At 42.9% G+C, this 27,831-nt stretch overlaps 1 protein-coding gene and 1 pseudogene across 1 annotated transcript; both read right to left on the bottom strand.

The window, feature by feature from the left end:
• Window positions 1-6,923: 6,923 nt before the first annotated feature.
• On the bottom strand, window positions 6,924-7,040 carry LOC136649828 (5S ribosomal RNA; annotated as a pseudogene).
• Window positions 7,041-10,727: 3,687 nt separating this feature from the next.
• Window positions 10,728-23,880, bottom strand: RPL7 (ribosomal protein L7). The gene is made up of 7 exons (XM_066625929.1): window positions 23,811-23,880; window positions 21,651-21,756; window positions 19,176-19,342; window positions 17,315-17,452; window positions 15,828-15,937; window positions 12,488-12,698; window positions 10,728-10,782 (listed from the first exon to the last, which is right to left on the bottom strand). The coding sequence occupies exons 1-6, from the start codon at window positions 23,867-23,869 to the stop codon at window positions 12,490-12,492; spliced, it is 789 nt and encodes a 262-aa protein (XP_066482026.1). The 5' UTR covers window positions 23,870-23,880; the 3' UTR covers window positions 10,728-10,782; window positions 12,488-12,489.
• Between the last annotated feature and the right edge of the window lie 3,951 nt (window positions 23,881-27,831).

The raw sequence follows: 27,831 nt of genomic DNA, 5'->3' as shown, positions 1-27,831 counted from the left end.
ATGGCTTGAGAGACTCCAGTGAAACTGTTGCAATTGTTCGTGGATCTGAAAAATGTTCAGTGGTACCAAATGCCTCTCCTATTGCACAGATGACACAAGGTGCAGCTAATCCATTTCCAGTAAGGTATACTATTGTAGTCTGTATTCTGGGATGAATGCTAAACTATTTCTGCTATTAGCCTACACAGTGTAGAACGAACGACATTTTGCAGAATCTGAATTTCAGCAGTGGCATTTTTACTAGTCAGTACATAGAAACTTACAAGACATAACTTATTTTTAAAGCATGGGAGGAAAACAAGAGACCTAATGTACATTTCTGCATCAAAATTTAAATACATGAGAGATTTGTGCTGTTCGAATATTATGTATAATGCCTGGCAATGTAGATTTCCACTCTTGCGGGACATTAAGGCAGCTATTACAGGTGGAGCGTTGGTGTCTGCGGAGGATCCATTCCTGAACCCTTCCCCACCCCCTCGCAGATACAGAAATTTGTGGATAATAAAATCTGCAGATTGTGGCACCCATTCTCCAGTTGTGACTGGAGATGTGCTCTGGTCACATTTGGAGACCCTTCTGAGGGCCAGGGAGGTTGGCCCTTCTAAGGCCAAAAATTCACTTGCGGCATGTACGGTTTTTGGTCTTCCGGGGAGGCCTTAGGTCTCCTGAGGGTCAGGGAAGTTGCGCACGGCCTCTCCGGCTCTCAGAAGGGCATGGCTCCAGTCATGTGGGGCAGATTTGGGACTCACAGTGAGCCCTTTGGGTCCCCAGGCCTCTCAGTGCCTTACAAGGATTTAAAACATCACTTTCAGTTTTTGCGAAAAAAACTGGAAGTGACTTTTTCATCTCTCAGCCTGGCAGAGGCTGCAGACAGTTGGAGCTCCCCTCGCAGAACTCCCCTCACCTCCAGAGGGTGGGGTTAGGCATCCCTCATATCCGTGTGTTCAGGTATCAGCGGGTTGTTTTTTTTTCCAAAATGGGGGCATGCAGATATGGGGACATGTCTGTACGTACAATAAGATAATTGCTTATCTTTCTTCATTGACCTCTTTCCTGTGGCCCAACCTACTCTTGAGGCATATTTCCTGCTGCAGACCCAAATAGTACAGATTTCACTTAAACTATCAGCTCATTGCTCTTACTCGTCTCTGATTATATTTAGGAAGATATCTGGAAGAAGGAAAGGAAGCAGCAGTTCTATAGAACAAATGAGACTGTGTTTGGCCAATAGGTCCAATCATTGAACCTTCAGAAAGTGTACCTGACACTTTAACAGGGCTAGGCCCCCTGTAGCCATAAGCCTGCATATTATCCAGCTGGCCTGTGTAACCTAATGTAAATGGCAGTAATTCTCCAAGGTAGAGATTCCAGCCCTGCCAGGACTGAACCAGAGACTTGGTTTGTGTAAAGCATATTCCCTATCATTCTGCTATTGTCCCCCTACCATGAAATATGATTGACTTCCTTTGGTTTCTTTTTTTAGTAGACAATGCTTGCCTTTCACCTGTGCAGAATTACTATTGACACCACTGTGTCTCTGTCTCCCACTGTAGAATTTTTCTGAACATACAGCAGCTGGAATTTACTTAGAATTGTTTATACGGCCAAAATAAACCAAAACCTGTTGTGTGTATTTTTATGCATGGCATTATGCATGTTTCTCAGTCTCTTTCCCAATATCTATTTAATTGGGGTAAAATGCAATAAACTATGAATAATGCAGTGTCTTACCGCTTGTATGTACTTTCTTCATATGACCTTTTGTTTTAATTGTTCTAGCGCTTATAGTAAGCACGAGCTCAGTTCTTTGCCACCTTTACTCCTGGTTCCATCTACTTCCTCACAACACTTTCTTGAAGGCTTTTGCAAAAGCAAGTAAGTCTTTACTTCATGTATTTATTATTTAAATTGTGTTAATTTTATTATTGTACCCTTTAACGTTCAGGTTTGAAGTCGCATCATATGGGGTTGCCTCCATGGTTAGCCTGATCCAATACCTGAAAATGCATGTGTCACATCAGTGTTGTGCACATGTTTTCCTTGGCTTAAAAGCCTAATTGGAATTTGAGCTGAAATTGTGTTCAGTACCACACAATTACTGTGGTACAAGCATTGTTTAGGTCACCTTTAGAGTGAGAGGAGTAAACGAGAGGTACAAAGGCAGTGGATGCCCAGCAGTATATGAGCTTGAAGTGTGACATCAATTATGTAGTTATAAATTGGCATGTACTCTGTTGGGACTGAGAGAGTCTTAGGCAGTTAAGCATCTATTGGGGGATGTCTTTTTATCCTCAAAGAGGCTGTGAAGGCAGCTTACAACACATTAAGGGAAAAATACATAGTTCAGTAGAATTCATACACTACATTTAAAAACATAGTAAAGAAAAATTAAATAAGCAACAACAAAATCTCTGAGAGTACAAGAACAGCCAGCTGACTTAGGGGGAGAACCCTGTTTCAACATGTGGGTAAACAAAACAGTTTTTACCAGGTGATGGAAAAACTCCAAGTGAGGGAGCCAATTTGGGCTCTAGAGAGGGAGTTCTACCACCTTGGAAATGTGAGGCTCTTTCCCCCCTAAAGGATCTCAGAGGAAGGGGAACACGAGCAGGAATTTGCTTATTGAATGGGGAACACAGAGCAGGCAGATTCATGTGGGGGAGAGAAGTCTTCTTCAATAAATTTTAAAGCCCTTAACAGCTTGGGACCAGGTTTTAGCCAACACCTTGAACTGATTCCTGAAATACATTGGTAACAAATTAAAATTATACAAGTTGTAAGTTACATGCTCCAAAGCAGGGGTGGCCCTTGGAGCATCTGCCTGCTGTCAGTGAGAAGCTAGGAGAGAGACACACCCTTTGTGCTACTCCCTCCTCTGTGCTGCTTCTGTTTCAAATGATTGAGAACAGAACATTGGACAGCATCAGCATAACAAGAATCCAGCATGCTCCACTCCTATTCATTTGAAATGTAAGCAGTGTGGAGCAGGGAAGGTGCATACCATACTCCAGGGAAGGGAAGGGGGTAAGCTCCAGACCTTCTGTGCATACTCCCTTGGTGCTTTGTAAGCAGCTGGGTGGGCAGGAAGAGATTTGGACCTAAAGCAGCTTTTGTCCCATCCCCATTCCCCCTCCATTCCCCCCAGCAGCACTGCAGAGAGAAGGGGGCTGCCACAATTATCTTCCAACTTGTTCTCAGCAGGCTGGCAGAAGATCAAATCACTGTCTAGAGTGGCAGGGTGAATGCTTCACAGATGACCTGAGGGTTTGTTAATTAACTGTCCCTCCATTGACGTTTCACATCACTTCTGGCTCCTAAGAGACAATTACAGCCTTTGCTGATGCATTTTGTGCTAGCTGATGTTTCTGAATGCTCTTCAAGGGTAGCCCAATGTAGAACATACAAGAACATACTGGGGGCCCTGGCCTGTTTCCCCTTAAGGGGCAGGGGTAGCCTGGAGGCAGGGAGAAGCCACCACTCAGGGGGCTTGACTGCATGTACCTGAGCCTCCTGTTCGACCTTCTGCAGGGCTCCCAGCAGCTTTGAAAGCAAAAGTGGAGCAATTGTGCCCTGCCACTGCTAAAGTGGAGGCCACAAGAACTTAGAGCCGCTCAAACTCTCCTTAAGAGTTTGAAAACTGCTACTGTAGCCTTTTCTTATAAGGGAGGTGCCCCAGTCCAGTAATCATTTTGGTTGCTCTCTTCTGCACCTTTTCCATTTCCACTATATCTTTTTTGAGATGTGGTGACCAGAACTGGATGCAGTACTCCAGGAGTGGCCTTCCCATCGATTTGTACAATGGCATTATAATATTGGATAATTCAGTGTTAATATGACTAAGGGTGCAATCCTACCCTGCACTGGAACAGGCAAGCCAAGAGGCTTGAGCTGTATCCAGTACAGAATAGTGGCCAGAATTGGCTCAGCTAGAGGCAAGGGGAAACTTTTCTCTTACCCCTGGTAAGCCGCCCTGGCCTCTGAGTCACCTTAGAACCCCGCCATCTCCAGATATGTCACAAGTCTGAGGAGAGTGGAGCAACTTCAAGCTGCTCAGAACTCCCCGGGAATGCTGGTTGGGATCCCGCATAACTGCCAGATCCCAGCCCTGCCTGCTGCTCCCCGCTAGCCCACCCCCGGAGCTGCCCACCGCTCGCCCAGGTATGCCTCCCTCCCACCCACCCCAGAGCTTTGAATGGCCAGCCCATATGCAGTTTAGGATTGCTCTGTAACGCCAGATCTGTGTTTGTCAGAAAAAGGTACTGTTGGTGCACCAGCCAATAACATGGGTATCTTAAACAATGAGAAGCTCTAAAATAAGAAACAATACTGTGATGGGGTGCATTGCTGTAATGCCTAAGAAATTTTTTTCTTCTCTGTAGAGGAGATATAGCCATTGACGATATCAGCAAAAGAGCAATGTGTTCTTGGAAACCTGGCCCTCTGAAGACAGCTGGAATTCATGGTGGAGCTGGAGAATTAGGTGCTGTGAGGTAACATAATTTGAGTGGACACACACACAACCAGTTCTTTCGTGAAAGGAAATGCTGGTAATTAAAGATTGCAGAAGTAAAATTCAGCGCATGTTTTTCCTAGGCTCTTTAAAAATTTTTTTGAAATACAGTTAAACTAAACAGGGAAAATTGACTTATGAATAGCTAGTCCCTGATGCAATTACTTTTATTTATATACAACACAAAGTGTATACAACACAAAGTGGCATACACAGAAATCCCATAAAGTCTTCCCTCTAGGCAATGACCACACCTGCTTGTACTTTCAGGTCATGCCATCTGTCCTGGACACAAAAACTAAATACGGAACCCAGTCCAGGATCCAAAGACTTGTCTGCTTAGACTTGTCCGAGACATGAACACTCGCCCAATAGACTTGCTTGTAAACATATGCTTTATTTTCTTAAAATGTGTGAGTAGACTATCTAGCAAAGATACTATGCAGTTAATTGGATGTTGATTTCACACTTCTTGAAATTAGATGTTCTAATAGTTAATATAAATGGAGGCTTGAGATTTCAGAAAACAGATCGTGAGAGGTCTTGTTAGGCTTGTAGTCTGGGACCCAGTTCTATCCAACTTTCCAGTGCCGATGCAGCTGCAAAGCAGTCTTGAGGTAAGGGAACAAATGTTGAGGACACCTCAGTGACTCCCCCCCCCCCACTGCAGGATGCAGCACACACCCCATTGACACAGCTGCATCAGCACTGGAAATTTATATAGGATTGGGTCCTGTGTAGATTCCTCAAATTTTCTCGATATTTTCTGAAGAAGACTCACAAGCATTGTTCTTGGGCTGTATAGCACATTGTACAGATCTATTAGAGCCAAGTAACTAGATGTTAGCGTATTGAGTTCTAGAAATATCCTGAATCTATATACATGTGAACTGCTGCTGCTTGTGACTTAAGGGAATGTCATTGCTACTATAATGCTGGAATTTTCAGTTTGCTCTTTTGCTGACCGTTGCTCAGCAGTGCAATATATTGGAAACAGTTTGTCATATGTGTTAAATGTGACCTAAAGATGGCAGTCTCCAGCTTCCAGCATTTATTAGTAAATGCTTTGTATGTTTAATAGGCTGTATCCTAGAGCACATGTGGAAATGATGTTGCATTTTGTGCTGTTCTGTATGTGGTTGCCTAAGTGAAACAAATTGCACAATGAAGTACTGACAACTCTGACATCTTGTGTGATGTGTTGTGCAAACACATCACACAATTTGGGATTTCACTCAGATTTCTGTGCACAAACTGATCTTGTGCTATCACTTCTGCCTGAGGTAATACCCTTACACAAGCAGAAGGATAAATTAGAAGACAAGCCATTGAAAGTGCTGCTGGCAATTTCGATGGCAATTGCTAGGGAAATGCATACTTTTGAATGAAAAGATGTCTGCACAGTGGGCGTGTCGCAGATAAGTCCAATACTTCATCTCCAGATCTTGAGATTATTTTACAAAGTCATAATTGTCATAAATGTAAGTATTCTGTTGTGCAAACATTACAGGTTGAAGAAGTACAACCGTTGTTCCAGCCTAATCAGATTCAAACCTGGTAAATATTTATTTATGTGATTTCTACCCCACCTTTCTACTACACATAAGGGCACCTACTGTCCGATTTTATTACCCACCCTCTCCCGTCACTTGTCTACAGCATTTGTAAGGCAAAACTAAGCTTGTTACTTTTTGCAGACTTTTGAATATGGTTGTCTTTGCCTTTTACAAAAATGCTTATTGAAAATTCAATTATTATGTATACTTAAGGAATAACATTTCTAGTTATGCATGTAAATTGGGAGTGGCCAACATTTCAATTTTTGACCTCCTGGACCTTTAACAATTTTGTAGATGCAGAAATTTCAGCTGATGCAGCTTGTCTGTGAGATGACGAGTTGCACCTGCTAAATTCCCATTTCTATACAATTGTTAAAGGTCCAGGACTGCTAAACGTGAAAGGTTGGCCATCCGTGATGTAAATCATATTTCAAATGTTTACTTCACCTCATTAATACGTCAAGGGCCCAATTATACTGCCAGCACACGTGTCATAAAAGTGCCATAAGGCACATTACTGCTGGCACTGAGGCCAGGCTGAGAACCTGTGGGAGCAGCTGGCAGCAAGTTTCTCCACCTACCTGCAAGTGGCTTTTTGGGGTGGGAGAGGACAGAATCAGTCCCAATTGGGGGTGGGGGGGGGAGAGATAGCAGCAGACTCTGCCACTAAATCCTATGCCTCCTCCTGGCCTGCAAAGCAAAATAGCTGGCACAGCTCCAAGGAGACCCATTGGGACTGCTGTACGTAGGTGCCTAGTGGGTGCTGCTTCATTCTATAATTTGGGAGTGGCGTTTTGTCTTATCTCTGGTTGGTTGGTTGGCAACCTTCAGTCTCGAGAGACTATGGTATAAGCCTACAGCACCCGGTATTCCCAGGTGGTCTCCCATCCAAGTACTAACCAGGCCTGACCCTGCTTAGCTTCCAAGATCAGACGAGATCAGGCATGTGCAGGGCAACAGTTGCTATCTCTGGGTAACCAGATTCAACTTGGAGGATGAACATGGCTGCCATATAGTCTACCAAGACACCAAGCTCTGCCATGATGGTCCTGTCCTCGAGACCACCATTGCATCTGCTTGGCAGGTATCAGGGCCTTCTAAGTGGTAGCATTTTACTTACTATGGTTTCTCCCAAGAAGTCCCATTTGGTTCCTTTTCCAACTGTGTTTAGATGACATATAGACTTCTTTGTACTAGAAGGCTTTTTATTCTGAGGTATGTTATTGAGTTTCTATTAACTTCAGTTTAGTTTTTACAGTACAGCATAGTATAAACATAATCATCATGGTACTTAGGTGCCCTTCTTTTCCCTGTCTTCAGATCTTCCTCCCTGATACAGATTGTATTTATCTTGTGTTGTTTCTTATGCAATGCTCCCTCAAGTTTGCCGTCAGAAAGGCAGGTTGTATGTTCATTAATTTTCTGCCCAGCCCACAGGTGTACACATTTGATCCCTGTAGTGTATTTGCAACATTGGGCAGATATGGCTTAAACAAATGTTAGTGGCACGCAATCACTGGAGTCCTTTGTTCTTCTCCTAGGTTACCGTTTTACAGATCCTGTCACTGGAGCTCCTCCTCAGTACCTCCAGCGGCTTTCTGAACTAGCCGCTCTGGAATGTGAAACTATTCATCACGAGAGAAGCAAAAGAATTAGGAGGACCAAGAAATACGAGACATAGACAACCTCACAGGCAAGGAGCAGGCTCCTTTGCAACTATTTACCCAGTTCGTATGTGTATTCTTGCCTACAGCTATCTATATAACCTGCTCTCACATGTTAATCAGTGATCACAATTAATGTAAAAAGAAATTACCAAACCTGTGATATTAAATATTTGATGTTTGTGTTGTCATTGTTCATGAGTGTCAATTTACAAAGCTGAAAACTGGAACTACCAAATCATTAATCTGTATACAGCACTTGAAATTAGCTTTAAAATGTTGCAACTTCCATCATGCAGAAGATGCCTGTGCATACAGCAGAATCTAACCAAAAAGAAGCAGTTTGAATTCACACAGCAATCATTTTCTTGGTGACTAAAACAAAACATTGTGCATTTAGATTCTTGAGTTGTTCTAATTACAGCTAACTGGATTTGGATTTGTGGCAGGCAGTCACTAATTTCAAAGATGATCTCTATATTTTAGGGAGGCTCAGGGCTTTGCCAGCACTTGGTCTAGAGTAGCATTTCTCAAATCTTTTGGTCTGAGGAGCCTTTTACATTCTTAAACAGTCTCACCAGTGTATGCCCAAAGTCTTAGGAAGGGAGTAGCACAGCATCAAGCAGATGGTACCCAGTGTGTTTGTGGAGCCCCTGAAGAGTCTCTGCACACTGAGAAATGCTGGTTTAGAGTGACTGCTTTCAATATTGTTCTTCACTTGCTATCTTTTATGTTCCCTTTGTCATATCTAAGCACAGCAGTAGAGTGGAATTGGGCAGTATCCATCTGGGTCAAACCTAGCAAACCAGGAGTTCAACCAGTAGTTTCCATACACAATTCACATGCTGGACTATATCTCCTTAACCCCAACTGTGTCATCTTCCATCCTTACAACCAGGATCCAGCACATACTTATGGCTGTTGATTTGAGTTTAGCAATTTCCAAATCAGTACTGTGCATTCCTACACATCTTAAAGACATAATACCGATGAAAATTTTTTAGGTTATATTTATGTGAATGAACAGAATTGGATAAACTCTGAGGAACCCTTGATTCTATATTTCCTCACACATTTTATTAGAAGCATCTTCTAAGAATTCTGTCCTCTTGAGGCAGTATGGCAATAAACACCTCATTCTGTTAATATAAACTATTAGTTCCATTAATTATTGAAGCTATTGTTTTGATGCTAATTTGTGCCCAAATGGCAGGGCTTTTCAAGCGGGGCCCCTTAAGGGGTGGGAGCAGCAGTGCGCCTTTGTGGGCACAATTGCTCCGCATGTACTTTCACTGCTGTGGGGAGCCCAGCTGCAGGTCACTCCAGGCTTCCCGCACCCCTGGGAGGCTGCAGGGGCTTGGGTATGTGTACCAAAGCCCCTGCAGCCCACCTGAGCAGTGCAATCCTGGGGATCACGCCACTGCCTCCCCCCTCCTGCCCACGCAAGAACTTAGTGGCTCTCAAACTCTCCCAGAGAGTTTGAGAACCACTGCCAAATGGGAAGCTGGCACTTGTTTAACTTAGCTGACTGCACTTAGCTGTATTAAACTACACAGCTGCTGTAAAAACTAATATAATAGTCACTTGTCTCTCTCATACGGAGAGGTTAAATTATGAACAGTTGGTTCCAATATGTCAGGTTTGGGGTTCTTTAGCAGCTGGGTAATTGAAAAATGAATTACACTGAGAAATAATCCAGCTGCTACCATATCTAGTACAAACTAGAGTACAAGAAAATCCATTTTAGGACAAATATTTAAGACCAACAGTAAATTTTACATTAACTCATACAATATTTCTCTTGTTCCAAAAGCAAATGCTGAAATTTTTTAATTAATACAGGTTGAGTTAATAAAAAATGGTCATTTTTCTGTGGGATGTTTTACTTTCTTCATAAGAAAAACAGTTCATTATAAAGGCAGTCTTAAACAAGTTGCTATTTCCAGATACCTAATTCTTGTCTTTTCCCTTACTGGTAAGAAGTAATTAGCACCACTACTTGAGGCAGAACTACTTTTAAATCCTTGTACGACGTTTCCAGTCACACTCGTGTGAACTGAAGGATTAAGTGGAGACAAACAAATCACATAGGCTTTCCTGGTAACTATATGCACCATTTCTTCCACCTCCCCCTGAGCTTGTGTTACTATAAAGTTATATAGCTCTTTATTTTAAATGTTACTAGTACACAAGGAAGGAGGAGCATTCCTCCTTTGGGGAAGGAGGCCCCAAAGACCTCCACTGAGTACCAGTTGGCTATATAGTACAGAGGGCCCCATATCCACAGATGCAGGAGCTATCCGGAACCTAACCCCAGCGGATACAGGGCACACCTGTACATTGCAGCCTATGCACAGTTAAGTAGCTAGCAATTCCTAACTGTAGGCAGTTCTATTCAGATTATTTGCCCCTTCTAGTGTCGGATTCTGAAGTTCCAGGCCTGCCTCCTCTGTATCAACAGTTGTATAACACAGTATAAAACCACTCATATAATGAAATTCATTGGTTGTACCCAGAGTTGCAGGAACAGAAGTCTGTTTGTGGAATGGGCTTTTCCTTGCACAACAACCCTTTCACCCTTCAAAAAGGAAATACAGTACAGGAATGCTATGGGTAGAAGACAGTAAGGGCTGTTCATGTTATGCTGTTTCATGTATTTCAGAAGGTAAAATATTGTGTATTTTACTCTCATATGTACAGGACAAAATGGCTGGATATTTTACTTGCTGAAATTATGCAACACAGAACAAGACACCTACTGTTAATATAAGTGAAAGTCAGAAGTTGGCTTTGCTCTTTGCTCTGTATTCCCCATTAGCCTGTTTTGTCCTTTGATGCCACTGATCCTGAGTTTTAACTCTCTCAAGGACAGCATCCACAGTACACCACCCATTATAAACTGCACGTTAGCAATATTTTAAAATAGAAAGGTTTTGGGATTAGTCTGCTTTTCTGTCAATTTGTTTGCAAGGAGGAGCAGGACAAAAATAATTATAGAGACTGTTTTTATTAACAATGAGTCAGGAAGAAGTTTTCTTCTGGGATCCTAGAAGAGAAGATAAAATAGTAAGTAAACTACATATTTTACAAACATCATAGTTTTCTACAAATACTTGACTTAGCAAATTCAGAAAGATGAGAGCTGAATTCTCAGAATATTTTTAACATTTCAGTTGGCTAAAAATTCTGAGAATTTCACATTAGTCATTGCATGGACTCTAGTGCTTTAGTTATTATCTGTTATTTGCCAGTAACACCCCCCCCCCCCCATGTAGTTTGGGTTTAGAAATTTTAATATATACTTGTAAACAACGACTCTTTTGGTTGCCTCTTGCCTCTGGCAAGAAAAAATATCATCTCCTGGCAAGGAAGCATGACAAAAGTTTGTTTTCTCTCCTTTTAAAGTTGCAGATTATTATGGTAAGCGCAGGAAAACAGAGTAGAAAAAATTTATGGACTAGTAACTTCTGCAGCCTTCTTGTTTTAAGGTGTTTAGCAAGTTAATCATTTTAAATAAGTGACAGCACAAGAACCATAAATTCCCAGTTCATTTCCAAAAGTACAGTTGTAAATAATAAAGACATTCAACTGAGCAAACAGGATATCTACTCTTATTGAGAACAGTCCAGCCTCAGAAATGTAAGAACATAAGAAGAGTCCAGCTGGATCAAGCCAAAGGCCCATCTAGTCCATCTTCCTGTATCTCACTGTGGCCCACCAAATTCCTCAGGGAGTACAAGACAACAAGATACTGGCATCGTGTTGCCAATCCCTTGCACCTGGTATTCTGAGGCAGCCTACTTCTAAAATGAGGAGGTTGCACATACCCATCACCGCTTGTGATGAACTTTTCTTCCAGTAATGTTCAACCCCTTTTAAAGGCATCTAGATCAGATGCCATCACCACATCCTGTGGCAAGGAGTTTCACAGACTAATCACACACTGTGTAAATAAATATTTTGTCTGTTCTCCCGACATTTAACTTTAGTGTGTGCTCACTGGTTCTGATGTTGTGTGACAGGGTAAAGAACACCACTCTATAATCTCTTGAACCTCTTTCCAAATTCAGATTGCTAACTTAAAGCTCCTTTGTTATAACAAGGCTGCAATGCCACACACTTATTAGGGAGTAAGCCACAATGGACTTACTACTGAGCAAGCATGTGCTCTAAGATAGCCTAAGTCATGCTTCTGCCTAAGCTTAAGAAGCAAACTGCAGCTTTCTGATACCAAAGTGAGCTCTCAATTCAAGGGAGAAGAGGGCACACTGCTAGAATTAGGCTCACACAGTTGAGGTGTAATGCTACCCTTGACTCATAACAGCTGGTCTATACACAATTGGTATATACCTCAAGAAGCATCATTTCATCCTTTTTCAGAGTGGCTATTTCCATTGTGTACACTACTAATACATGGAAGATATTCAAAGATCCTGTTGTTCATACATTCCACACTCCTTTGCACATGCTTTATGCACAATTTAACATACAGTGAGCGTACAGTTTATGTAAAGTCTGCAGATATGCATGAGAACGGACTGAATTTCTTTTTCTGTACTTGCAGTCCATTGGATAAGAGGCAGGCCCTTCTATACTACCATTTCCTACTCAGATACTACCTACTCAAAACCTTGTATTGATACTGTATCAAGAATAATATGCACACCCAAATATAGAAATATGTTTTCCACATGTGGAGTCATCACTTTCGATAACTTGCATGAAATTATGAGTTCTCCATTCCATCATACCATTAATTCATCCTCCTTATGAGCCTGTTAATCTGGTCTTCCCTGTTTCCTGCATCACCACCTTCTACAAAGTGAGTGGTTTTCTTCTTCATTCCACCCCGTGGAGAAGACAGCTTGAATGGCCAGAGAAAGTTGTTTGCTGCTTTGAAGTGTTTGCCAACAGTATAAATTTCATGGACCAAGTCTTCCATGCAAATGATGCCATGTTTTCCTAAGACAAAAAACCCAACCAGAAGAGTTGAATGTAGAAATAACTTGACTATTCTCATTGATTCTCATTATCATCCCATTAGACTCAATATCAGATTTCATTTGTCAGTTCACCGATTGAGCTTTATAGCCAAAGGGATTAGGATAGGGGAAATACACTTAAAATACAAATTTTAAACACTGCACCACAGTGGCATCCAGTAGAATGAGACATTCTGCCACCAGCCAGAAATGTCATTGACACTACAACTCAAGTCCTAGACCAGGGGTGCCCAAACCCTGGCCCGGGAGCCGCTTGTGGCCCTTGGGACTCCCAATCCGGCCCGCAGAGAGCCCCCAGTTTCCAATGAGTCTCTGGTCCTCTGGAGACTTACTGGAGCCCATGCTGGCCCAATGCAACTGCTCTCAGCGTGAGGGCAACTGTTTGCCCTCTCATGTGAGCTGTGGGATGAGGGCTCCCTCCACTGCTTGCTGTTTTACATCTGTGATGCAGCAGTGGCAGCAAAGGAAAGCCCAGCCTTGTTTTGTGCAAGGCCTTTTATAGGCTTTGAGCTATTGTAAGACCTTCATTCATTTATATGTTCCATCTCTAATAAAATCATTTGTGTAAATTTATTCAAATCTGAAATGTAAATTAATTCCTTTTTCCTGGCCCCCAACACAGTGTCAGAGAGATGTGGCCCTCTTGCCAAAATGTTTGGACACCCCTGTTCTAGACTCTTAAGCAGACAAATGCAAGGCATTCTTCAACTAACCGAACATTTGGATCTTCTAGAATGTCAGTTATCCAAATATTACATTGTTTGAAGAATGCCCTGCCTTTGCTATTAAATAAAACTTAAATATCTTTCTATTTTGATGCTGCTTCCTAGTGCAAACCAGAGACACAAGAGTTGGTGTACATAATATAGTGGCTTAAAATGAATGCCAGAAAGACACTGCTTCACATCTTGCCTTGGCCACAGATACACTGACAGTGCATTTCAAGAATCAGTGAGAATGTTGAATATATTTGAAATTGCATAACATAATATTTGAGTCTTGAAGGGATATCAACAGTAGTACAACCCTGTGTTTCATATACTCTTCCATAATGATATTGAAGTATTCATGGATGTTCTTATAGGTGATAATCACTACAGAAGCCAGTGTAGATCCAGCAATAGATTGGAAGGGGACAGCATCTCTTACCCACACTTGGGAAAGGGAGTGCAGACCTCCATCTCTTATCTGGCACAAATTTCCCGTCTGTGCTGACCACAGATCAGCACCAGTGTCAAATGTGCTTCTCACTTAAAACCAGATTCTAAGAGCTTCAAGTAAACCCAATAAAGTAGGAAATCTAGTTAGTCTTACACAATTTAATAGGGCCAATATGATGCTGAGCAGGCAGACTAGAGGCTTGTGTTGGTGGGGGAAGAGATAGTGATCCAAACTTCATAATAGGGCACTTTCTCACATGAAGTTACGTTTGCACAGACCTTTCAGTGTTAACTACCTTTTAAAAAATATAGGTACTGATAAGAGTGCAATCAATAAAGAGGCTATAATACACTTAGGTCAGTGAAGCAAAGTTTGTGAATGAAATACTGAACATTTCAGAGCAAAAATTTGCATTCAGAATGACTAAAGTAATATTTTACTTTACCTCCCTGGGTCTCAGAATGCCTTAAAGGCATTAAAATATCACTTCTGGCTTCCCTCGGGAAACTGGAAGTAGCTTTTTTTTGGCCATAATGGTCATTCTGAAGCCTGCAAAGGCTGTGCGCAGATGATCCATGCAGGTCCAGGGGTCCAGCATTGAGCCAGATTCATGGATAGATCACCTGTGGCCCTGGAGGCCCCACTATAGTTGAGAAACTTGTTTTATAGAAACAATCCAAATTCTGAAGCCTACAAAGTGCCATACCTATGGACGCTTCAGAGACCGATTCTGATTTGAGAAAAACTTGAGTTATGCTACTGTTTGCTGGGATAATTAAAAATACGGAACACCGATAGGTAATTTTGGCTACAACATATGTATGCTTACTTAAAAGTAAGTCTCATAAAATTCAGTGGAACTTTTACTTCAAGGAATGTGCAGGAATGCTTCTGAAAACGTCAATGTCACTATAAAGCCTAACTTATTACACAAATCTATTACTACTTTTCAGTTACATTTTAGGCGTATTTTCTAAGCTTTTCCTCTAAAAGTGTTTGTTTTTGCTTAATGCTGTGGCCAGAATCCAAAAAGTTGCTGCTAGACAGCTTTTAGCTAAATAATAAATCTTCCTTGTGCATCATACGGAATGTTAGCACACTTCTCTGGATCCAGGACCCCTCTTTCTAAACCTATGTAATAAAACTTTCATTTACTATTGCGTTTAGTTGTCATTTTCAACATCTCTTTCACCTGGCAAAAACTAAAATACAAGTAGCTATCTTAGGGCTTACAGCTTCATCTTACACATGGTATATATTAAGCAGGATTTAATAGATGTCATGTTTTTAACATAATGAAGTTGAAAGTTAATATTGCATATATTTCCATTCCCCCCCAAACTTCCAACATCATCCCCCAGCATATTCTTAATTTCCTGAAGTTTTAAATCTCTATGCCCCACTTTACCATGTCTTATTATCCTTTAAAAATGTTCACAACCCTAAAACCACAGGACAATTTACATGTATCCATACACTTCTTTTTTCAGTAAAGGCTTAAGAAAAATTTGCAGTCTCCTCTTACCAATAAATCAGTAGAGAAACTACATGGAGCCACTGCAAACAAAACAGCCCAGCTCTTTAGCATACCATCAAGTTAAACTTCACACCCATCCTATTCATTACTACTACTACTACTTCTAAAGGCAAACTGGGAGGAAGAGACACAACAAAGCATAGGCCATATTGCTAACAGACAGTCATACAATGAAAGTCTTACGTTTATATGTAAACAGAATTACTACATAAAAATCAAAACATTCAAGTCAGCCAACTGCAAAAAAACTACAAATATCAGCTCCACTGTATGCTATTGGTCTTGAAATAAGCAATACAGTTATGCAAATACAGTTACACATCCAAATTCCCAGCACTTAAACAAGTCATCCTAAGCCACAATGCCAGCTAAAAAATGAGCTGCACTTACTCAGGCATCTCTTTATCAAAGCATTATCTGTCAGAGCAACACGCTGCTTGTTGATCTTGCCATAACCACGCTTGTAGATCAGCTCATGCACAGATTTCAGGTTGGGATAACTACAACAGAAAAAGAAGAAACTTACACTGGTTAATTCAACAGTATTACAAGAGTAGCTCTCTATTTGTAAGTTGGCTATTGTATTGGCTCATCTAGACATGCATACAAATATGTCAGCCTAAATACAGTATTCTACGTAAACAATTCCTCTATGCCACTGACAGATGGTTTCAAGCAGAGCCTTTGTGACTTTCAAAATTAGTAAAACATCTATTGGTATACTCATCTAGATTAGCCCTGCCAATTTGTTTCCAAAAAGTTTGATTTAAATGCAGAAAATAGTCAGTCCCACACAAGGACACAGAGGCAAACAGTCTCTTGTTCAGCAATAAAAGATGTGCCTAGCAAGGCAAGGGCGAAGCCTGTGTTACATTTTCAGCCACTCTGGGGAAAAAAATCTGCTTGGAATATGTATGAGGTTGGTTTGGGAGACAAAAGGATGGGAAGGAATACGGGACTGAAAGAGTTAGTCAGAAGCTTTGCTCTAGTTTTAATCGGAATAGGAATTACTAATTATATATATGCAGCCTTTGCTTCAAGAGGGTAGGACATATTTTAGTCTCACAACTAAGCAGTAACTGAAATGTGGCTTCCTATATCCAAGCATAACATATGGACACCGTATCACATGGGCAGCACAGTCATTTAACTTTATAAACGAGACTTCTGGGATAAAACAGGTGTCAGTTTAATTAGACAGTTGAATTCTGGCCTAGTGCCTTTTAGACAGCACATGCTAGGTATGATCAACATCAGTCTTCTCATGAGCCACTATATTTCCTACATATTAGTCCGGAATTAGGGTCAGAATTATCCAACTCCCTTACAGGTTGCCAGAATCTGTAACTAAATTGACACAGCTTCACAAAAAGGGACTTTGAACACAAGCACTCTGATAGTATGAGGTTATGGACTTAAGGGGGAGGCTGACTGAGGACCAATAATGCTGCCTGGAAGATCCCCTCAAAGAGCAGCTGACAGCGACCCTTTGTCATTCCAAAATGCATGAGCGCACAATGCAACAACATTCATCTGAAACCCACATGGAAATTCATTGCTTCTTTCCCAAGTGAAATCGTAAGCAAGGTTTTTACCATGTGCCTTATAGAACATTAGCTGATCATCTCTGGGATAGGGAATGGACCAACACTTTCTCTGCTCCATTGTTCTCAAAAATCTGAACACACACAAGGCCAATGTTCAGTCTCTTCCTGCTGAAAGCATTCATGAACAGAAGAGTCTGTTCTACAGTAAAAAGCAGAGTTGACTTCCCTTGACCCAGACAAGCAGAAGGCACAAACAATTTAATATGTCTTCTACAGTACATACAAAAGTCATATCTAGCACTCAGCTGGCAAATGCTAAATTCAACTTACCCCCATGCAATGTAGGGTTCAACAATCCTCAGCATGTTAATGGATGCTTTGTTGAGTTTCACAAATGTGCCATTGAAAATTTGACGCAGGCGAAGAAGCTGCAGTACCTTACGAACCTTGGGACTAACACCATTGATGCTAAAAGATGCAGAAAACAAGCATTTCAGCACATATTTGTTCAACCAGTATTCAACAAGTTTCATACTGAAGCAAGCAAAATAAAAGCCAATCCTAACAAGCCCTGAAGCAGGCAGGCCAGTTGCATACAGAGCAGGGCTGGGCCAGGTTGCAACACAACTCAAAGGGGTGTCCATTCTCCCTGCCCCGTGTTTACTCGGATCTGCACCATGTAAAGTGGTGGCACAGATTTCAGCAGCCCAGTGTAAGGCCAGACTGCTAGGGAGGGAGGTTAGAATCTGGCCTAAGTGCCGGCTCCTGGCAACACACCCCTCCTGAGCCCAGTCCTCCCACCTGCCTGCCCTCCACCCCAGAATGCCCCTGAAACACCCTTCCCAAGGTGTTCCCGTGCTGACCTTCCCAGACTGGCGCTTACTTACTGGGTCAGGGGTTGGATCCAGTGGTAGCAGGCCAGCATGCATCCTTCCGCTAGTGTAGCCTGCTCCCAAGTCGTCGCAGAAGTGCCTTATAGCACTTTTGCAACACCCAAAGGTCGGCGCAAGGGAGTTGCGCCAACTTAGGGCATAGTTTGGATTACACCCTAAGTCATTCTAGAGGCAACCAAATCAAGTTGCAATAAATATAATATTAACATGCAGCTGGTTCTAACAATGATGTTAAAAAGATTCTGTTATAAAGTACAAGGTTTTTTTTTTCTATTTTAGGACTCTCAAACATCTATATCAATGTATGACAGCATAAACTTTGATGTACAATTCTCTGATACAAGTCAAAAGGGCTGAAGTTTAATAAGGAGCCAATTTACATCCAGACCTTAAACACATTATGTTCCACTGAAATCAACTGGGTCTTGCAACTGAGTTCAAGAGAGTGAAAGTCTGTTCTAGACTAGAGACTGGGCCCTGTGCATTTATGAACAGGCATTAGTCAAACTGTAAGATAGTCACAGAGAACAGCAACTCTACCCACTGTGAAGTTGGAAAGAGTAAAAATATAATATTACCAGACCAATTCTTTAGACCAGGGGTCTGCAAACTCTGGCCCAAGGGCCAGATGCAGTCAGCAGCGAGCCTCTATCCAGCCCATGGTAAGCCTCTGGCCAACTCCACTAAATGTAATGGGGGGATATTCCGAGGGACAGGCACAGCCTCCCAAGCCCTCAGAATTCCTAAAAACATCACTTCCTGGTTTTACCGAAAAACTGGAAGTGACATTTTGGGCCCTGTGAAGGCCTTAGAAGGCTTCCTGAGTATCAGGAAGGCCTCAGAACATGTACTGAGTGTTTCCTGTGATGCGCTGGTTCTGGGTGTTTCCTGTGATGCGCTGGTTCTGGGTGTTTCCTGTGATATGCTGGTTCTGAGGTGTTTACTCCATGTAAGTAAACTGCTTGTGGGGTGGGGGAATGGGAGTCCATTTGAGTGTGTACTTTATTTCTGTGGTGTGTGTTGGTGCCTGGAGAAATATTCATCTAAGTTGCATCTCTATTTAAATTTTATATTTAAAATTTGTTTTTCCGGCTCTTTCTGTGCCAAATATTTGATGCTGCCCTCTAGCTGAAAAATCTGGTGACCTCTGCTCTAGATGTAGCACTAACACTGCTGCTAACCAATGACAGGTTTGATTCACCTGTCATCAAAAAATATTCTCTTGAATTAAGCACAGAGAATAGTACTGGTGCAAGCCATGAATTTAAAACTCTGCAAAACACATTTGTTCATCTTACCCTCTGATCCTGATCACAAATGCCAGCTTGGGCTCAGAAGGCACATAGTAATTGCCAGCTTTGCGGGCCATTCGGGCCATGCGAATCTCCCGACGGTACATTTGCCTATACTCCTTGTGATAGGCCTGAGCTCTTTTATAGATGCGTTTCCTCTCCTCCTTTCTCAACTGAAATTAAAATGACAATGTATTAACAAATGCACAGCACTAGTTTCATAACCCTAAAACAAAGCATTGGTGTCATTCCAAACCCCAACACAAATATTACTAAGTGAGAAATTTTTTTTTGCAGTTCTGTCATCACTGTATATTGAAAGTCTTCAACCACACAAACTTTTGACAGTGTTCTTTTGAACACAGTTTTGACAGTGTTCTTTTGAAAGGAATGCATACCTCCTGTTCTAACTACCAAAGAAGAAGTAATAAATCAAGCCTTCATTGAGTTGAGGCTGGACAGCTGACAGTGAGGGAGAAAATAAGAGTCCAATGGAAAAAACATTTAGTCTAACAATTGTGCAATGCTTTTTAACATCAGTCCTCAAAATAACTCGTTATTCAGTTAACATAATGATGTTAAAAACCCAGCAACATTCAGTGACAAGATTGGATGAATGTTATTTGGTTATGAATTTTTAATCAACATCTCATGAAAGAAATTCTAAACAACTAGCATTTATTTAAGAAGGTACTGATATATTAGGGATGGTCTGCCGAGAGCTACAGTTGTTAGTGGAAGGAAGAGGGAATAAAGATATTACGGGAACAAGACTGCTTCCGAATCTACTAGAAGTTGAAAACAAATGGTTTCTCATTCTGTACATAATAGATTATAACCTATTTAGAGTAAGACATAAGTCTTTGAGAAAGCAAGTCTATACATTTTAAAGCACTGCAAAATACAAATAAGTTGATAAACCCACCTGACTGCTAACTAGGTTAAGAGGCACTTTTTAAGGGGTGCTCCTCTTTTATTTAGCAGAGGGAGAGTAACTAGCCTCCTCACCCCAGCAGTGTCTTTTCTAATGGTTGTCTACTGGTGTTCTTTTTGCATCTTTTTAGACTGAAAGTCCTTTAGGGACAGGGAGCCTTTAGTTATTTGATTTTCTTTGTAAAGTGCTTTGTGAACTTTCAATTGAAAAGCAGTATATAAATACTGTTAATAACAACAATAAAACACAAAATTTGTAGCCCAATTCTATCCTCCCCCACCTGCTGGTGCCAAAAGGGCATACTCTGTATCTGGGCGGGGGTGCGTGTGACGCAGATCAGGAAGCTTCCAAAGGGAAAGGGGATTTAAATTCCTTACTCCGTGAGCCTCCTGCTCCACAATGGGTCACCTTGGACCTGCGCTAGCAATGGTGCAAGTCCAAGAAGAGAAAGGGAGTGGGGAGGCTGCTGCAGGAGGGGATAGGATCTGGAGCATGCCATCACCACTACATTCACCCCCGTGATGGCTTACCTGCTCCAATGGGTGGCCAATAATCCAGACCTGTTTTCAGTAGCCAACACTGGCACATGCATTCTGCCAGCAGGGTAGTAGACTGGGAGGCCAATCCTGTGGTCTGTGGCATGGAGCCATGCTGCCGACCACAGTCGCAAACGTGCTGTAAGGCACGTTTGCAGGGCTCACCGCCGGTGCTAGCCCAACACCAGCCGGTGCTGGGCTAGCATGGGGCGGTCACCCAGCTTCCGTGGCTGGGCAGTCTGCTGAGCAGCGGAAAGGAAGGCGGGGACGGGAGGAGGCGTTCCAGGGAGAGGGGAGGCAGAGAGAGGGTGGAGGGAGGCGTGCTAGGGGGCGGGAGGGAGGCGTGTTGGGGGTGGGACAGAGGAGGATCAGAGCTCTGCAGGATCCAAGGCACACGCTCAGGACTGCGCGCCTTACACAAGCGCCTTTACCTTACTGCCAACCAGCGGTAAAGTGAGTAGCCCCATTGCAGGGCTGCTTACCTTACTTGGGGGAAGGGGGCGAGCATTCCCTTCTCCCAAGGCACTTCCCGCGATAGTGCGGAAGGCGCAGGATTCGGCGGCAGCCCTTCTCAGTGCTGCCGAGCCTGGGCGCTCCAGGCAGCTCAGGATTGGCCTGCCTGCTGCTAATTTAAATAATTTATATTCTGCCTTTCTCTCCAAATACACTGAGTGCTCAAACTCCAACACACACAGCTTAACATCAGAAAAGCCCTACTTAACTGAGTTTGCACAGGATGCCATAATTTACTATACATGCCAAGACAAAGCAAGGGAGCCTAGAATCCAGCAGAAGTTAGGGCCCAATTTTATCCAATCTTCCAGCACTGATGCAGTGGCAATGCAGCTCCAAGGTAAGGGAACAAATGCTCTCTTACTTTGAGGAAGCCGCCATGACTGCCCTCCCCCACAGGATGCAGCACACATCCTGTTAGCATAACTGCAGAGGAGCTGGAAGGTTGGGTAGGATTGGGCCCTCAATCAAAATTGAACACTTTAATCATGTATTTACCTTCTTCCGAACCAACAGTCTCTTCACGCGTTTGGCCTTTATATCAGCAAAAGCCTTCCTTTTCTTCAGAAGGGTTTCTGGAACCGAAGGCACCTTCTTCTTCGCTCTATGTTATAAATAAAAAATATATATTTAATACATAGCTGTGGGTCAGCTCTATCAATCAACTCAAAACACAGCTGATTTAACTTAGCTGAAAGTAGATGGGGGAACCTACCTGTCATTATGGCTATACTTTTCTCTAGAAGTTAATCATCTTATTTCTTTCAAATTTGATATACATCAGTGTTTCTCTACCAGCGGTACTCATACTACCATTGGTATTTGAGGTGGTGTCTAGTGGTACTTGTGGGATCCCCAGGCCCCTGCCGCCTGACAGCGAAACCATCTATGCAACACAACCAACAGCAGTAGGAGCCTTGGCTCAGTAGGCAGAGCTCAAGCGTGCACTTTTCACACACTTGAAAAAGCTCTTCCATCTGCCCTGAGCCTTTTACTGGAGTTTGTTGTGTTGTGTCTAGCCTCTCAATTCGGAAGTAACTGACCATCAATCACATCATTATCAGTTACTTCCAGTGGTACTTCCAAAGGGTGAGTCATGCGAAGTGGTATGGTGGGAACGAATGTTAAGAAACGCTGATCTGCATCCACCTTTTTATGCATTGATCTTAAATAACTTAGTACATGGTTTAAAAGCTTCTTACAAGGGCATGCTTTCCTGAACAGCAACAACACATGATCAAGGTGCATGACTGTAAGTAATACTAAATGTTCAAGTAAATATATATTGTTGCTACAGTACAATTATAGACATGCCTAACAAACCATGAGCCGAAGAATTTAACATTTTTTTGTGTCATTAAAAAGAGAGCTAAAACCAAGGTTGCTTATCCATTTGTCCTTTACTATGTTATGTTTCTAAAACAAGCCTATCAAGCAGTCATGGTGACCCTAAATTTAGTATGGATATTCAATGTAAGGTACAGACTTTTCCCTAACAAATTATACAAGAAAAAGCCCATAGGCTCCCAAACTCATTATTAATCCTGACTTTAAACTACAAGGTGGCCATTGTGCAGCTTGATCTAGGCCAGTGTTTCTCAATGTTTGCCCTATGCTGTACAACTTCACACAGTCCACCTATTTGAAGGACCACCAAAAGTAACTGGTGATGACATCACTACCTGTTACTTCTGGGTTGGGAGACCAGATGCAATGCAACAAACAGCTGTAAGACGCCCAGGGTGGATGGGAGGGTCCCACAAGTACCACCAGAACAGGGATGCGTGGTGGGCAGGGAGGCAGACCCTTTCCACTGGGGTCCTTTGAAAAGTGCTGCTGCCGTGGGAGGCACCCAAGCACCCACAACCCGTGTGCTTGCAGTGGGGTGGGGAGGCAGGTGAGGCAGAGCCTCCCCACTGGTGTCCTTTGAAAAGCACCGCCGCTATGTGAGGCATCCAAGCACCTACCACCCAAAGCAGCGGCACTTTTCAAAGGACTCTATGGGGAGGCTCTGCCTCACCTGCCTTCCCACCCACCCCACATACCTGCACCAGACACCACCTCCAGTACTACTGATTGGTACCCATACCACTGGTTGTGAAACACTGATGGAGGCAGTGCCTGGATGGAGACTGCTAAGGAACCCCATACAAGCTGCCCTGAAAAAAGATGGAACCCGATAGCAATAAGGGACACTGCAGAGCCTTGAAGTCAGTTCTGCAAGAGAGGCGACACGTGTCTGTGTAGAGCAAGCTTTTCCTGCACTGTTCTTACAGCTACCGTTGTGTGCGTGGACAGGAAAGACACAGTGGGGCCGAAGATGCACAATACGCACTGCAAGCCCTGCAAGGACTGAGAAAGGACGTTCTAGGAGGCCTGGGGAGCGCTCTGTGAGGCTAAGGGTGCAGGCCGCATCCTCCCTTTCATTGCCACCCTCGCTCTACTCGACCATGGCTGCACCCCTTCTCAGCAGGCCCCGTGGCCGCCACCGGCTCTCCGATCAAGAAAACAACCCAAGAAGCTCGCTCCAGAGGCTCTCGCGACGTCCCCTCCAAACAACGGACTCTCGGCCGTTAATCTGAACAACAGAAACCGGGAAAGGCCCGGGGAAAGCCATGGATGGCAACGGATTGCGTGGGGGAGTAAAGCGGTACTCACTCTTCGCCCGCCATGGTCGCTACCGGAAAAGAGGGAATTGGCGCATGCGCAGGAAGCATAAGGATTTCGGGCCCCAGGCTGGGGAAGGGACCTTCGAATGCAAAGCCCAGTTTAGGTGTCTAACACAATGCCTGTCCAAAAGGGGGAGGTGGCTATTTGGATGCCTAAAGTTTAAAGTCCGGTATTGATAATGCTTCAGTGTCACTGGAGTCCTGTATTGTTGAGTGTAATATTGTCAGTTTTTGTTACATTCCACTATGTAATGTGAACATTTAATTGTTTTAAAGCCTTATTTTTTTTACCTGTGACTGTGATGTTTTTACCTGTGACTAAACTTTGTACCTGTTCATAAGTTTTGTTAGCCACCTTGCAGCCCAATTCTATACATGTCTGCTCAGAAGTAAGTCCCATTAGAGTCAATGGGGCTTACTCCCAGTAAAGTGTGGATAGGATTGGGCTGTTGGGCATTTGCTTTGGCATTGGAAAGCGGCATATAAATTTCTTAAATAAATCCAATAAAATAAATATTGATAATTCTTCATTATCACAGGTGTACTATGTTATCCAGATTTTTCAGCAGTAAATCAATAAAGGTGTAAGTGCTGCAAGGATACCTCTCAATTATATATTCTTTCAGGCTGATATTTACAATTATTTCTCTTTTTTTTTCCCCAAAAGGTAGATGTTCCAACAGGTATGTGACTTGTTGATTTGCAAGTTCTTACCCATTAGTTCAGTCTGTGGGATTACTGCCAACCATTAATTCTTGTGCATAGATAGAATGCAGCCTGAATAAATTTTAAAACACCTTTCCCATCTTCACTGCTTTGTCACAATGAAGGTGCATGGAAGCTGAACTAATGGAACTCTGAATAAGTCAAAAACTGGTGGGAAGTGAGAATGGCAATGCCAAGGGAAAACTACACTTCCCAGCATGCGTTTCTCAATTCATTGAGTGGGTCAGGGCATTAACCTTTGGAAGCACAATGCATAGTGGGACATGTAGTGTTTGCAGGAGGCTCGACCGACCGCTATGCATGCTGGTGCATGTAGTCCACCTTTCTTGCCTTCAGGTTGACCTGTGGCACAAAAACAGTACACTACAGTAGTTCTATTCTGAGCCATACGAAATGATTCTTGTATGCAGTATCTTGTGCAATACTTGTATGCAGTGTCTTGTGCAATACTTAGGGCACAATCCTAACCAGGTCTACTCAGAAGTAAGTCCTATTTTGTTCAATGGGGCTTACTCTCAGGAAAGTGTTGCAGCCTTTATAATGCAAACATAAGCATGTTTATTCAAAAATAAATCCCACTGACTTCAATGGGACTTACTCCAAGTTACATAGCATTGCATCCTTGGTCTGCAACTGTATGCACATATCTCTGAGAATAGCTTTCATGAAACACAGCAAGAGCCTAATTCTGTCCAACTTTCCAGCACTGATGCAGCTGTGCCAAGGGTGTGTGTGCTGCATTCTGCAGCAGGGAGGCAGTCATGGAGGCCTCCTCAAGGCAGAGGGAACATTTTGTTCCCTTGGCTCGGAGTTGCATTGGCATTGGAAAGTTGGATAGGATTGGCCCCTCAAACTTCTTCCTATGCCACATTTCTATGATTGGGCTTCGAGGCTTCAATCCTTTAGGCATAGCTGGGAGTAAAGACCCACTGGAGTCAGTAGGGTTATTCACACAGTTTGGTGTACAGGGGTCTGTATGGGTGTGGACATTTTAGTGTGAATTACTAGTTGTGTGTTTATTTTTAGTCAACCTAGGTACTAGACCCTTGAAAATGTAGCATACAGATTATTTGTCCTGTCCTGTGTGTGAATTGAATGTAACGTGAACAACATTTTATACCATTAACTGCCTTGGGCCTTTTATTGTAAACTAGAAAGGTGGGATAAAAATATATTAAATAATAATAAACAACTATAAATGCATACAAATCAACAATCACATTCTCTGCGCATGGATTACCTGTGCAACGAACATAATGAGGGACTTGTAAGAGATTTCTGAAATGCTCTTCACATATCTGAAGTAGTCCACGATGGCAAAGAGGCATAGATATCTGTATGAAGAGAAAGAACAGAACTCTTTTTCTTTCTCTTGCTATGTTCTATGCATATTTACTTGGAAGCCTCATGTTCAACACTATTTACGCTCTAAAATCAGCAAAAAAGTTAGCTATAGCTGTGCAGCCCAGTTCTATTCAGAATTAGATGCACTTAAGCCTGTTTATATCAGTAGATTTCTAGAGCACTCGTGAACCCATTTGGATGATATGTTCAAAACTGGCCCACATAAGGACACATGTGCTTGTGACATATGCATATGCAACCTGCCCAACTCCTTGTATCCTGGCCAGTTTCTCTAAATGCATGGAGAGTTATCCAAACTACTCCTCAACATGCATTGCAGTGGATAACCAGCGCCCTGCAGTTAACTGGCCAAGGAGTGAGCATGTGTGTTGTTAATTGTGTGAGATCAGTCCTGAAAAATAATATTATCTGAACTGACCCAGGGCCAAATCTTATCTAACTTTCCAGCACTGGTGCAGACATGTGTGACACAGGGGGCAGTCATGAAGGCCTCCTCCAGGTAAGGGAATGTTTTTTTTCCCATTTCCTCAGGGCTGCATTACAGCTGCACTAGTACTGGAAAGTAGGATAGGACTGGGCACCGGGCTACAATTCTATCCACACTTGCATGGGAGTAAGCCCCATTGACTACAATGGGATTTACTTCTGAGTAGATATGGATAGAATTGTGCTTAGAGGGCACAGATGAGGTAAAGTGCATGAGGGTAAACAGTATTAGTTAAAATAACAGTGTGTTTCATATCAATGTGTCTATCCTAAACATAAGCAGACCCAAGGTGACCAGATGTCATAACCACAAAAGAGGACAAGGCACCCCCAAATGTAGGACATCTAAGAAAAATGTAGGACATAACAAAATCAAAGCTAAAAACACATATACTGATTTCATGTTGTTAATGTAACCACTATATCACTTATTATTAAATTTAAAATTATATTACCCATAGTTTATTACATTTAATTGATTACAAGAAGGCTATGCATTGCCTGCAGGGGCTCACTCACAGGGTAAAGGAGGACATTGAAGTTATTTTCCAGGATGCGAAGCTAAAAAAGAGGACATGTCCTGAAAAAGAGGACATCTGGTCACCCTGAGCAGACCTAAACCCGTGAACTGTTCTTTGTACATACAGTTCTGATGTTTTTCATATGATAATGAAGGAAACTACTGAAAACAGTATACGCAAAGTGCCTTTCCACAGAAGTCCAGCTGCGGGGGTAGACCCCACAAGGGGGCGATGGATTTGCATGGGAGTCGCTTTCTCTCTGGCGCCACCTGTGATCCAACTGTGCATAGGATGGGGCTGTCAGCCAAGGAGGGCAGAGCCCAATCCTATGCATGTCTACTCAGAAGCAAGTTCCACTGAGTACAATGGGGCTTACTCCCAGGAAAGTGTAGATAGGATTGCAGCCTTACGGCCCAATCCTATCCAACTTTCTAGCACCGGGGAAGTTGCAATGCAGCCCTAAGGTACGAGAACAAATGTTCCCATACCCTGAGGAGGCATCTGTGAATGCGTCCCTTCCACAGGTTTCGCGCATGTACCATTGGCACGGCTGCACTTGGCACTGGAAAATTGGATATGATTGATGCGATTGTGCCACCCTGTGGTGCAGGGGCAGTGACTGGGGCCTTCTTAAGGTATGGGAACATTTGTTCCCTTTCCATGGGGCGACACCAGAGCTGGAAAGTTGGACAGGATGGGGCCCTCGGTCTCCTGGAACGGCGGGCTGGCTGTGGTGGATGAAGATGGAGAGAAGCCGGTGGAGGCAGGCGTGGAGGGCAGGCAACCAAGCACCGATCCCTGAGAGAGACACCACCAGGGCGCTTCTCGGGTGCTTTCAGCCCATTCCCGGCCACTGGTTTCAATGGGGCTTCCCCTGCAGCTCCACGCCGGAGGTCGTTGCCCGAGTGGCGA

This window comes from Tiliqua scincoides, chromosome 4, assembly GCF_035046505.1.
Source record: "Tiliqua scincoides isolate rTilSci1 chromosome 4, rTilSci1.hap2, whole genome shotgun sequence".
NCBI classification, from domain to species: domain Eukaryota; kingdom Metazoa; phylum Chordata; class Lepidosauria; order Squamata; family Scincidae; genus Tiliqua; species Tiliqua scincoides.
This window is presented reverse-complemented; position numbering and strand designations above follow the sequence as displayed.

Coding starts and splice junctions, on each gene's coding strand:
- RPL7 (XM_066625929.1), bottom strand. CDS start 23,869: ATGCTTCCTGCGCATGCGCCAATTCCCTCTTTTCCGGTAGCGACCATG. Junction 17,453..19,175: donor TTTGTGATCAGGATCAGAGG/GTAAGATGAACA, acceptor TGCATCTTTTAG/CATCAATGGTGTTAGTCCCA. Junction 15,938..17,314: donor GAACCCTACATTGCATGGGG/GTAAGTTGAATT, acceptor TTTCTGTTGTAG/TTATCCCAACCTGAAATCTG.